The sequence below is a fragment of the Chinchilla lanigera genome, unplaced genomic scaffold (genome assembly GCF_000276665.1).
Source record: "Chinchilla lanigera isolate Chin_1 unplaced genomic scaffold, ChiLan1.0 scaffold00088, whole genome shotgun sequence".
NCBI lineage: Eukaryota > Metazoa > Chordata > Mammalia > Rodentia > Chinchillidae > Chinchilla > Chinchilla lanigera.
The window spans coordinates 5,395,396-5,408,743 of record NW_004955489.1 but is presented as its reverse complement, the minus strand read 5'-3'; the positions used below and the strand labels follow the sequence as shown (position 1 = coordinate 5,408,743).

Here is a 13,348-nt window from a genome sequence, read left to right as displayed (position 1 = left end):
ACACAACATACAAAACTTAACTCAAAACAGATTAAGAACTAAAATTATAAAACTCCTAGAAGAAAAGATAGAGAAAGGGCGGGTGGTGCAACTCAGCAGAAGAGTACATGCTTAGTATGCTCAAGCCCTTGGGTTCAATCCCCACCACCAAAATAAAAACAAAACATGGAGGAAATCTTCAGGATATTTGGATTTGACAATCATGTCACAGACATGACAGAAAAGCAGAAAACAGCAGTAAAAACAAATAAAGAAACTACATCAAACTTCACTACTTCTGCTCTTCAAAGGAAACAATAAACAGAGTAAAAGGGAACCCTACAGAACATACATGCTGTGGTTTGTGTCTAGATGACCGCCCAAAGCCTCATGCAGTCATGGGGGTGGGTTCTAGAGTTTGTGATTGATTCACTGTCAAATGCTGGGATTATGGGTGTGAGTGCTACACCCACGTTGGGGCAGGTAGCCTGCGTACAGTATAAGGTGGGGAAAGAGGTTTGTTCACTCTTGCTCCTCCCTTTTTTCTCTAGTTGTTTTGCTGTCTTCTGCCCCCGTGAACTGTTGCTCCTCTGCCTCCCTACCCTGCCTTGCAGCCAGCTAATTATGGACTAAAACCTCTACAAACTGTGAGCTAAATAAACCTTTCCTTCCTTAATTTTTGGGGATTGGATATTTTGCCTCAGCAATGAGAGAAAACAATACAAAAATAACTGTTAATCACATATCTGATAAGAGGTTATTATTCAGACCATATGAAGAATCCTATAACTGAGTAAGAAGAAAAAAAAATTTTTTTTTAATTTTTTAAATGGGCATAGCATCTGAGTAGGCATTTCTGAAAAGATGATATACAAACAGCTAGCATGTGTTAAAAATAATGTCCAACATCACTAATCACCAGGAAAATGAAACCAAAACCACAGTAAACTACCACCTCAGACCCATTAAAATAGCTACCATAAAAAACAATAATCATGAGAAGTGTTGGTAAGGATGTGGAGAAAAATGGAACCCTTAGGGGGAATGTAAAATGGTGTCATTGATGCACAAAACACAATGGAGGCTCCTTAAAAATTAAACATAGAAGTACCATATGATGCAGCAGTCCTACTTTTGGATCTATGAGGTATGACTGAAAACTACAGTGAATATTTAAATTTTAAGAAATTTTCCAGTAAAAGACACATTGCCACGAACCCCCCTCAAACACCCTGTCCCTTGCTTCAAATACATTTATCCCATCATTCTCGCCACTTTGTGAAGCAGTTCTGGAAATTCTCTTTCATGAGTGTCTTTAGTTGTGCTGCCTCAATGTCATGAACCAATTCAAAATATTTATCTTTCAGGTCATTTTTTCTTCAGAGAAGAGCCAGAAGTCTCACAGTGCCAAATCTGGAGAATAAGGTGGCTGGGGACACACCTTAATGTTTTTAGGAGCCTACCTTTCCATTGTGTGGCACTCAGAAGCACCATTCACTATATTGTTTTTAATCACATCTCATAAAGGCACACAAAAGAGGACTTCCAGAACTGTATCAGAAAGTGGATGGGTTACGTGTTTGGATGCGTTAAGTGTTGGAAATGAGGGGAAGTATTTTAAGGGGATCAATCCCTTTTACTGTAATAATTTTTAACATGAACATTCATTGAATGTTTGGTGAGTCCTTGCATAGCCAAAAGAATAAAAAGCAAGAGCTTAAAGAAATATCCACACACCCTCTTATCAATAGCCAAGAGGTGGAAGCAATACAAATGGCCATCCGAGGATAAATGGATAAACCAAATTTGGCATATGCATACAATGGAAAATTTCCTTAAAAAGAAACCTGTCGCATGCTGTTACACAGATGAACCTGGGAAACATTACCCTAAGTGAAATAAACTAGTTACAGGACAAATACTACATAATGTCACTTATGGGGGTACTTAAATAGTCAAATTCATAAAAACAGAAAATAGAATGGCAGCTACCAGGGGCTAGGAGGAAGGACAAACGAGTACATAGTTTCAAGTTTAAAGATGAAAAATTCTAGAGATTTGTTGCACACAATGAATATACTTGGTACTATCAACTGTACGCTTAAAAAAAAGATGGTAAAATATATTTTACATGTTTATTATCACAATTAAAAATTAATATTATTTAAGGGAGGAGGACCTGTGAAAAGCAGACGGGCAGTTCCTAGAAAGGTTAAATATATCATTACAGAATTCCATTCTTATGCATTTATTCATGAGAAATGAAGACATGTGTCCATATAAAAATGTAGACAAAAGCCGGGCATGGTGGTGCACGCCTGTAATCCCAGCACTTGGGAGGCTGAGGCAGGAGGATCGTTGCAAGTTCAAGAACAGCCTGGGCTACAAAGTGAGCTCAAGACCAGCCTGAACTGCATAGCGAGACCGTCTCAAAAAGACCAATAAATAAATACATAAATAGAAAAATGCATACAAAAGTGTTCAAAGTAGCATTATTCATAATAGGTAAGAAGTGCAAACATTTTGAATGTCTACCAGCTGATGAACAGATAAGCAAAATGTGGCATATCCATATGATGGAATATTATTCAACCATAAAAAGAATGAAGTACTGATAGATGCTACAGGGATGAACCTGGAAATCATGCTAAATGAAAGCAGTCACAAAGGAGCATATAGAGTATGTCTTCATTTACACAAAATGTCCACAATGGGCAAATCTACAGATAACAAAGTAGACTTATGGTTACCAGGGGAAACAGTGAAGAGAGGATGGGGACCAATATCTGATAGGCAGAGAGTTTCTTCTGAGGTTGGTTATGGAAGTATATCAGAATTAGACCGTTGCAATGACTGCACAACATACTAAAAACTACTTGAGAGGATACTTTAAAATGGTGATTTTTGTCTTAATTTTAAAAGCAAATTTGGGAAAAAAAATGAGGCGTGAGAGCAATACTACCAGCAAAGTCTTTGTCCAGAGAGCAGTGGAAAGCCACCGAAGGCCTTCAGAATGCATAGGCATTGTGGTACTAAGTGGAGGATGGAGGGCATAGAGTGGATGAGATCATCCTGCACAATGGTCCAGGTAAGTGATAGTACCTTAGACTTCGATGGTGGAATGGGTGGCACGAAGTAGATTTAAGAGCACTTGTGGATATAGAAACTATTGAATTTGCTGAGAGATCAAGTGGGAATGAATGACAAAGGGAGTATTAAGGGTAACTGTTAGGTTTGTAGCACGCACTGCTAGGTAGGGGATAGATGACTGAGGAGGAACAATATGAAAGAGGAGAGATAGGATGACTTGGACCAGAGTGGTAATTGTTATGATAAAGTGGTATTGACTGGGTGTGGTGATGCATTAGTTATGAGGGAATGAGATGAAATTTATGTTCTGGTAAGTCTGAATGATGTCATTAAGTCTGAATACCTATGGAAAGCCATATTATCTAGTGACAGTGAAACAGAATATTATGGTAAAGAATGTGCTCTGAACAAAAGTTCAGTTTGACTCCAGATTTTTAAATAAATGGCTACCAGTACTTAAGAAAATAAACTACCTACCTGGGCCTGTGTAGTAAGGTTCTCACAGTGTACACCCATTATTTAAAGCAGGGCAACTAAAGTAACCAGTAATGCAACATGAAGTCATGTTGTGATTTATTACCCCAGATGCTTATTTCATCCCAGTCCCCACCTTACTGTTTCAAATCAGAAGACTGAGGACACTGGTTCATGAGCTTCAAAACAAGAACTTTCAAGGCAAGATATGTAGAGCTATTGTGGAAGCCTAAAGCCAACTGATGTCAATTTTTTGTACTTCCTTTCTAAATTGTAAATTTTACTATAGCAAACATAAGATATTCAAGAGGAAGGATGCACTCTTTCTGCTGTTGTACAGACTACAGGTCTGTGTCCCTCTCAAACTCATATGCTGAAATCCTAACCCCAAACATGATGATTTCAGGAGGTGGGGCCTCTAGAAGGTGATTACGTAATACACAACCCCCATGAATGGAGTTAATGTACTTAAAACAGACCAGAAAGAACTCTTGCCTCTTTCTGCTATGTGAGAATATAAGAAGTTGGCCATTCCAACCCAGAAGAGGTCCCTTAGACTTTCAGCCTTGAGAGCTATGAGAAAAAAAATTTCTGTTGTTTATAAGCCATCCAGGCTTTGGTACTTTATTAGAAAATTCTGAACTGATTTGGAGTTATAACATATGCTCTCTAAACTGACCAGTTCCCCTGCTCTAAGTAGTATAAACAATTACCTGCACCATTGCTCAGGTAATTGCCTTCTCTTGTAATGATGTTCTCCCTAAAATCCCCTGAACTTCAGTCCCAGAAGGCCAAAGTTTGCATGCTAGCTCCTCTATAAACATCTCCTCAACCACTGCAGCCATAGTGCAAGTCAGCATCTCCTTCTGAATGTCTACTACACTGACAACCTATTGGCCTTGTGTGGAGACTGGTAGTACGTCTTCCCTCTTATGCCAGATTGCAAGAATAGGGTGGTACTGTATACTCTTCTGTAGCACCTAGTAGGGCATGAATAATATTCAAAGAAAGCTTGTGACTGAACGTTTTCAAAACAGAAGCCTATGCTGGACATGGTGGTGCATGCCTGTAGTCTAAGATACTTGAAAGACTCGGGCAGGAGGATCACTTAAGGCCAGCCTAGGCCACACAGCAAGACTCTGTCAAGGAGGGAAGGAGGGAGGGAAAAAAGGCCAAATAAATTATGCAGTATGCTGTGTATCTCTTTTAATCCATATTACCAGAAATTACATTAATTGTGAAGCTTAAAGGACATCCCTACTGCTTACACAACAGGTGCAGCTTACATAATCTGCTCTACCCAGCTGTTACTTATTTGCAACAATCCCTCCTGGTTTCTGCTCCCTGCTGATCTGTAGGATTACTGCATCTTCCAATATGGTTTCTTTAGTCATTCCTTGCCCAAATCATAAAAAAATTTAATTTTCCTTTATAACACTAAAAAGACTGAAACAAGAATAACCAGGAAATTCTAGGGGGTTCTATGATTACAAATTTTTTTTAAAACCCTGGAAAAAAACAGTACTTCTAAATATTGCCAAAATTTCGTTTATTAAACCAAGAATTTTGTTTTTCTCTATTGTATTCTTTTCCTGTAAAGACTTCCAGCAAGCCCACTACATGGAACTGTGTTACACAGAAGGATTTCTATGCTAGCTGACTCTGAGCTAAGAGCTAACCATGTATAGAACACAATGACGTAATGATGCAAATTAATAGAACAAGGAAGGTGAGGGCCATAACAAGTGCCCAAAAGTCAGGAAAAAAATGAAAATCCACGAACTCAGTGATGCTCCAGAGAGGAAACCAGCAAGTGTTGACGCTAAACTGGCAGAAACATCAATACTTCCTGGCTCCCCCACTGGGTGCATCCATTTACCACCGCAGGCTGCTCTTCTGCTGCAAGTGACAAATAGTGAATGCTGTCAATAACATGAAAAGAAATGACCCATAGTAAGATGCATAGCTGTGGGCAGTAATGAAAAAAAGGTGCAATTGTCAAAAGTATCAGACTCAATTCTGCTAATTAGCTTAATGACCTTGAGTAAGTCGTTTCCCTTCAAAATCAGTTTTTCATAGAAATTCTGTGTTAAGATTACAGCAGACCTGAGATTGCTATTCTTAAAAAGGCCTGCTTGTAAGGTTGGGCTTTGCATGCTATCTGGGACCTCGTATTTCAGGAGTATTCCTATCACCCTAAGTGATAAGAGCAGTATGCCCTGCCTTTTAAATTGTTAATACAAACAATATTTATGCTGAATATCTGCTTTCCTTCTGGGAGAATTGGATTTTGATATATACTGGGTGGGTATAGGGTGCTTGAAGGACCAGCTCCCAATAAAAACCCTGGGCACTGAATCAAAAATGAGTTTCCTTGTTAGGCAACATTTTATACAAGTTGTCATAACTTGCTGAAGGAATTAAGCATACTCTATGTGACTTCTGTAGGATTGGGCTGCTGTAAGCTCGAGAACAGTTCCCTCTAGACTCTGTCCCATGTACCTTCTTCCTTTGCAGACTTTGCTTTGTAACCTTTCGCTGGAATAACAATAAGAATACCTGTATGCATAGTCCTGTGAGTCCTACCAGTGAATCACTGAACTTGGAGGTGGTTTGGGTAGTGCTGACTACTATAGCAAACATTTTTCTACCACCGTGAAGTAGGTATTATTATGTCCATTCTATAGATGAAGAAACTGAAGTAGAGGTGAACAAAGAGTACACCCCGAAAATAAGTATTTCAGTGTTTACTACACAATAGATGGGTGTTCCCAAATTGTAGTGTGCCTAAGACCACCTGTAGTGCTTGCTAAAAACGCAGTTTTCTGGAACCTATTAATCTAAGACTTAGATTCAGTAAGTTTTGAAGCCAAGAAATCTCTATTTATAATAAGCATTCAAAATGATCTGTATGCAAGTCATCCAAGGACCACATTTTGAAAAAACACTTTGATGTATATGATCTATAGCCTACAGTGCCCAATTTCTCAAGCTAAGCAGGAAACGGCAGAAGTAGGACTTACACTAAGCCTCTTAACAAGGTTGAGGATCATTTCATAACTCTTTCCAAATTCTTCACATTCTGCAGTTCCTCTGGTTCACTCTACCTTCTTGCTACAAGTATTCACCCAGCTGACTGTGACTGTGTGTAAGCAGAAGAAAGTACAGGACAATTCTAGCACTAAGTACTAAGTGTTATCCTGAATCCAAATTATGTACGCTTACTACTGTAATCCAAATGATGTAAAGTTCATAGAAAGTTAACACTGCAACTTTGGTTTTCAAAATAGACTTAACATGCTGGGGACAACAGAAAATTTGTGTTCTCAACTACACTTAACAAAAAGAATAGGAATTTGCTTTTAATTTCAAGTACCAAAGACAGTAAGTGCATTAACTGTAGTGCTGGATAAAAGGACAAGAAAGAGGAAGGGATTAAATATTATCCTTAAAATTAGTGTAGTAGTTTATCAATTGAAAAGGACATTATAGTATTTTCAGTGCCGCACATTTCTGTAGCCCAGTCTGAAATGCGGAAGCTTCTTGGTAGCTGCTTACTCAATTGATCTTTTTTCACCTATTGTTACTGACTCAGCCAGTGCTATCAGCTCAATTCAAAACAATTCAGCAAGTATTTACTGATTTGTAGTACTGTTTACCTGATGCTGCGCTAGCTGTAAGATCATTATCAATAACACTTTTCTGATTTTTCCAAGAATACCCTGCTGAAGACGAAATGACTAGGAAAGTATTGCCACTTTAACGCTTTGAGACAACACATAATAGAGGATTATAAAAAACAAACCATGGTACCTTCTTGAGCAGGCTAGGCCCCACCAATCTTCCAATATTCTATTAAATATAGGGCAAGAAATCAATGACAGTCTGTACTTCACAAATACAGATTAACCTCCCGAATCTAGATATACCTGGTCCAACATCATTTATAAACCACATCTTCTATAATCAAGAAGTCAGCTGAACCAGCAATCCATCCATACACTGCAGTAATTGAGGGGCTGCCTGCCAATGTACTGGCATAGGGCATCCTGCATCCAAATCTGCAGTGCTGAACACTTATTCATCATTAAGCTACAGTAGTGTTAACATATGCTGCAGTCATACTAATATGTTAGTTTTATGATCACCAGTGATCTATACTTACACCAGGCCAAAAAGATAAACATTAAGTGAACAGAAACTTTAGAGCAGCATCCAATTCGTTTGTGGAAGCCAGAACTTTCTTCCTTCCAACCAGAAAATTCCTCCAAGCTCAAGGATTCCAGATGTGCGGGGTTAATCTGTATTAAGCACTATAGATATACAGGAAATTCTATCACCCTGAAGACAAAAATTGTGTCTTTATTTTGTATGCTATATATCTACCCTCTTTGCAAGAACTGGTCAACCACATTGAACAAGTAGTCAACCTCGATTTTTTCCATCACTCAACAAACCAGTATTTAAATTCAGGTAGCAGGTGAGGTTTTTGCATAGCCTGCAGAAGCAGTAAGATTAGTTGGGGTCTTTCCAGGGGCCACTGGCCACACTACCAAAGGGGCAGTCCACTAACAACCTAGGTAAGGAAACATTCTCATTTGAACAGCTGCATCAATATGGAAACAGCCAGCTTCAAATGCCCAAATCACAGCTCTGCTAAAAAGTCCATTAGAAACATGGGAAACGACCTGATATATAGGAACTCTATAATACCCACTAAAGGGCTGAATTACTAGTAATACTCATAATACTCATAAACAAAAGTAACAAAAAGAAAACCTTTACTGAAGGTATTTAGAAGATGCTCAGTTTCAGGCTGCTCAATAACTAACCAAGGGGAAGGATTGGACAAAACCTATTTGCACCTGTGTAAATATTTACTTCAACCTGTACAAGTTCATTCCTTAATAGGTTTCTGCCTTGCAAGAGGTCAGCCTAGCATCTATCTGCCAAACCATAATTTGGCATGTATATGTCATATCAAAGGTGTCAATGCAAAAAACTCCCTTGTATCTGACATCCAAACAACCTGAAAATAACCGAAATCATACAATCTATTTATGGTAGAAAGACAAACAAGTATGTAACAGTAACTTATTCATGAAAAAATTAAATTTTGTAGTCTATCACAAATGTATTAGATACAGTGCAGTCACCATGCCCTTTAAAGCTATCATCATAAATATAATGATAATTAAAGTTCCTCAAGATAGGAGCCTTGTCTGTCCTGCTCACCATGTATCCCCAGGACCTATTATAGTGCCCAATGCACAGTATCTGCCCAGTAACTATTTGTTGAATGAAATACTGCTCTATAGAACTATGAGGTGCCTGAATCACCTAAAAACAATTCTACTATGGTCAGTACAGCCTCAGCATTAAATATATCCTAACTCTTAGAAAACTGTTAGTTAGTATATAATATACCCCAATTAATTAGAACTTCCAATTCTTCATTCTGAATAAGAAACTGTATACTATAAATCACCATCTATAAGTAAAGGTGATTTATATGACATGTATAAAAGCTACTGTTTGAACAAATATTTATTAAACACCTACTAGGCAGCAGGTACTGTGCTAGAGCTAAAGATGCACTGTGAACTGTCTGCCCACAGTTGCTTTCATGCTAGGACAGGCTTTCCAAACTGGGGTTCCTCCTCCACCTGTGTAGGAAAGAACTGAATTTATTACATACAATATGTGGGGTAGGACAACAGGGTTTCATTGTCACACAGTTGTGAAAGACTTGTTGAGGGAGCCATACAAGTTAAGAGGCAATTAGCATGCAATAAGATAGAAAGGTTGCTTTAAGTAGTTCAACTGTTAGACCTACAGGTGTATATGAAATACGAGCTTCGAGCCAAGGCACAGACCATTTTGTAAAACTTGTGTAAATATGAAAGCACATGTACAATACATACATGTACATATATATTTCTAAACATAAAATAAAACCTGTATTTTCTACACTCATTACTGTCAGTCCAAAGTTATTAGGGAAGTGAAATAGAAAAAAGGTTTAATTGCCTAGATATTTAACAAGAAAACAAAAAACCTGCCTGTTCCTAAAAATTTTTTTTCATTTTAAAAAGACAGTTACTTCAATTATTTTATTAATTGCCTCCATACATTGTTTCATTACACTGGCCCTGCCTTGGACTCAAAATAATACATAGCTCCCTATTTTATTAATTCTTATTTTGTTTTAATCTTATTTTGAGTTTTCATTCTTCCTTATACAGTCTAATTTCTTTCCAGTCTCTTTGGTAAGACATTTTCTGTGTGAAATTATTAAAATATGGTACATGCTTTATGGAACCCAAGCAGTTTGAGACCTAGTAGAATCAGAAATTAAAATTTACTCCAGTTTTTCACACTCACAATAAGCTTTCATTATTAGTGATCCAGAAATTCACACCTGTTAAAATAACACTCTCTGACAACCTAAACTGACAGTATCAACCTGGCCAAGCCCCTGATTTATTTTATCAAGAAACACATGCATACATATTTTTTTTCTTCCTTTCTTTTTTGGAGACAGGGTGTCTCATTCTGTAGTTCAGGCTGGCCTCAAACTGGTGGTGATCCTACCTCAGGCTCTTGAGTGCTGAGATTACAGGCATGCACCACTAAGCCCCACCTCAATAAATATTTTATTTGAATCCTTAGCATGGAATAATTTAACAAGCCAAAAAGAAGGGGGAGAAGGGGTATTCTTGTTAGATTATCAAAAAATATTTTAAACTTACCTGAAAATGCTACTATAATTACTAAGAACTTGATTCTAGGATAACATGATTCTTCAAAGCTATTATTTATTTGTTGTTTATGAAGGTGTTGACTAGAAAGAGGCAGTGCTTTTACTGCACTCAAAGACATCCAACTCTCAAATCAACCATTTAAGACACCCCCTACATGCCTAAATCCTAAAATGCTGTACACGAAATCCACCAATTTCTATTTCAAAGCTGCCAAAAGGGAAGTTATAATTCATCACAAAGGAAAGATCACAATTATTAATGGCAAAGATGTCGAGGCCATGTCTTTAAAACCTATGATTAATCACTCTTTTAGCTTGAAAATGTAGAACCTGGGGAAATAAACAACATTTGTAAACGACTCAACAAACCTAAGTGAAGTATAAAAAATGGTAAGATTCCTAAGAGACCTACTTCCCATGTTGGGCTTAAAATGTAATGAAAGTCCTCTTCAAACATGCAGTCCTCTACTTTTCAATGTCCAACAACTACAATCAACACTACTGTGATTTATTTAATATTGAAAGCCAATTTCAGACAAGTATAGGTCTGCCAAAACAACACGAATGATTTTGAAAGGAATATCTCTAAAATACTAAAACAACCAGAAGGACAGCACATTACCTGGACTACATCTACGTTGTGCAAATAGATGTAGTCCAGGTAATGATACTTGATACTTGATGTAGTGCAAGTCTCTGTTCCACCTAAATCTTTAATTTTAGCCTCCCAGTGAATTAAAATGGGAATGCCCCTCAAAGAATCTGTGCCAGGGAAAAGATGAGAATAGCCTGTGGTTTACCGATCTAAGGAATCTAAAATTTGCCCTTCCTCAAAATTTTAAATTATTTTTTAGCAATGAGAATTTGATGTGTTTTGCATTCACTCCAATAGTTTGCAGTTGAATTCTCTGCCCTTGGCCTACGGCTTAGATAGATTTCTTAAGAACCTTCCAGCACACTGTACTGGTATAAATTCCTAGGACTTACCATAGTCATGTTTGAGCAGGAAAATGCAAGCAGTTGGACATCCCAGCCAAAACCATGAGGTCAAAGCCCCTTTGCACTGTGAGCAAAAGTGATCCTCTGCAGAGATCTTGGTTGAGAATGCAAAAGACTAGCATCAAACCTGCAGGCTGGCATCTCAACAAATGCTGCAAACTCTACTGCATTCCCTAGCTTCCTGAGCCAGTACTGTTTAATTACTACACTAATACAATGCAGACCTCTCAGCAAAAGTGAAGCAAACCGGGCTTTCAGATTCATAGTTGGTGTTTTCAATTTCAAGTGTTCGAATCTTTCTTAAAAATGGGATTTCAACAAAATGAACTTAAGATAATCCAGTGCCCAGTTGTTTTCCAACATAAGGGTGCCAGGTGAAAAGACTATCCTTTTCCTAAATATTACAATTAGCACTTCTTGTCACCTTTTTCTCTGTCACCCTGAAACAACACTTCAAGATCACAAGAACCCATGTGAAATAGAATTATGAAGTACAACGCTCTTTTACAGCCTGAAGATAAATGTAAGAACAAATTTTAGTCACTTGCACTGGTAGAGTCCAACACAAGCCATTTACTATGGATGTCAAGATCTTTGAGAGGTATAACCTTTATAGCTCTGTGCCACAGGTAATAATCCGCTCCTGTTTCACGCTGCATATTTGAGTGAGGTAAACATTTTCAGAAAAACATTAACATAGCATGGCTGTGATGGTAATTAATATCCTAAGAAGGAATGTAAAACTATTACTTTTAGCCAGGATACATTCGTGAAAGTTTAAACTGCAGAAAAAGTGAGAGCAAATTCATCCAAGCTATGAAAAATATGTTCGCAAAGCTTTGATTAGGAATAACTGAATGAAAAGAACCAAATGGAGAAGTTCTCAAACGAACAGTAAGGGCGACGGGGGAAGCACTCAGCACTCAACCTTTTTAACCACAGAAAAATAAAAATTTGGGGATGAACCCTTTCCTTCACATCCTCGGCAGAAATAAAACCTATTCCCGCCACCTCCTCTGGAAATTAAGGAAGTTGGTACAAATAGCAGCACAGAAGTAAATGGCTCCTACTTTGTTCAATTCTTAACGTATCGAGTAGGAATAAACAGGTTACTCTAAGAAGTCAGTAGCCAGGAATCGCTTGTAGGCTAACCTCCCACGGAAATGCAATTCCCTTTTCGGGGGACCTGCAAGGGGGGGAAGTGGTCGCAGGAGCCTAGCCGCACCCTGCCTTCTTGCTAGGGCTCCAGGTCTGGGGCGATAGGTCCTCCGTAAGGCTTCAGCCCCGCGCTCGGCAGTGCGGTGCAGCCTCCTCAAAGCTGCGCATCCCTCAGCCCGCCCAGACCCTCGCCTTCGCCATGACCACAGCCTACTACGGGTGGCTCCGCAGGCTGGCTCTCCAAAGTTTGCCTGGCCCCGGGTCAGCAGCCGCCCGCCCGCCCGCCGGGCCGAGCCCTGCGTGCTGTTCTAGCCTCGGGCTCCCTCAGTCCCCGGCTCTTCACTTGGGCCACCGTGACAGGTCTAGGTTTACCTCCATGTGCTCATCGCAAAGGAAACAAAAGAAAGCTTCCTCCCTGATAATAAAACGCCATCTTCGCCTAATTGGCAAACTGAGGGGCCCCCGGGGCGGTCCCCCCTCCACGAACCCCCCGACCTCTGGCTCGCGGGCGGCCGGGGCAGATGGGGAGTTCGAGGCAGCCCGGCGCAAGGGTCCTGGGGCGGGGGGGGGGACCGCTCTGAGCGCCCTCCCCGCCTCCCCACCCCGGCCGCCCGGGCAGCGCGTCTGGGGAAAATGGAAGGGGGTGGCGAAGGAGCTGTCGTGAGGGAGCCGCGAAGGGGCCAGCAGTACGCGTGGAGCCGCGGCGAGTGTACTTACAAAGCGATTCAAGCTCCGGCGGAACATCACGTCGAAGGCTGCCGGCCGCGGAGCTGGGCTCTGGCGGGCTGTCCGGGGAGGCGCCGTCCACAAGACACACTGCGGCGTGGGCCGGCGGCAAAGAGCGGACAGCTACGCGTGCTGCCGGCCACCAGCCCCCGCCCCCCA

General features: G+C 39.9%; 1 protein-coding gene across 4 annotated transcripts in view; it reads right to left on the bottom strand.

The window, feature by feature from the left end:
• Positions 1-13,348, bottom strand: part of Atp11c (ATPase, class VI, type 11C) — a 172,743-nt gene that overhangs the window by 158,552 nt on the left and 843 nt on the right. For all 4 annotated transcript variants that reach the window (XM_013504485.1, XM_005404550.2, XM_013504484.1 and 1 more), the window contains exon 2: positions 13,181-13,279. In XM_013504485.1, coding sequence (XP_013359939.1) covers positions 13,181-13,207 — 27 coding nt within the window. In that variant the 5' untranslated portion in view covers positions 13,208-13,279. The remainder of the gene's footprint in view (positions 1-13,180; positions 13,280-13,348) is intronic.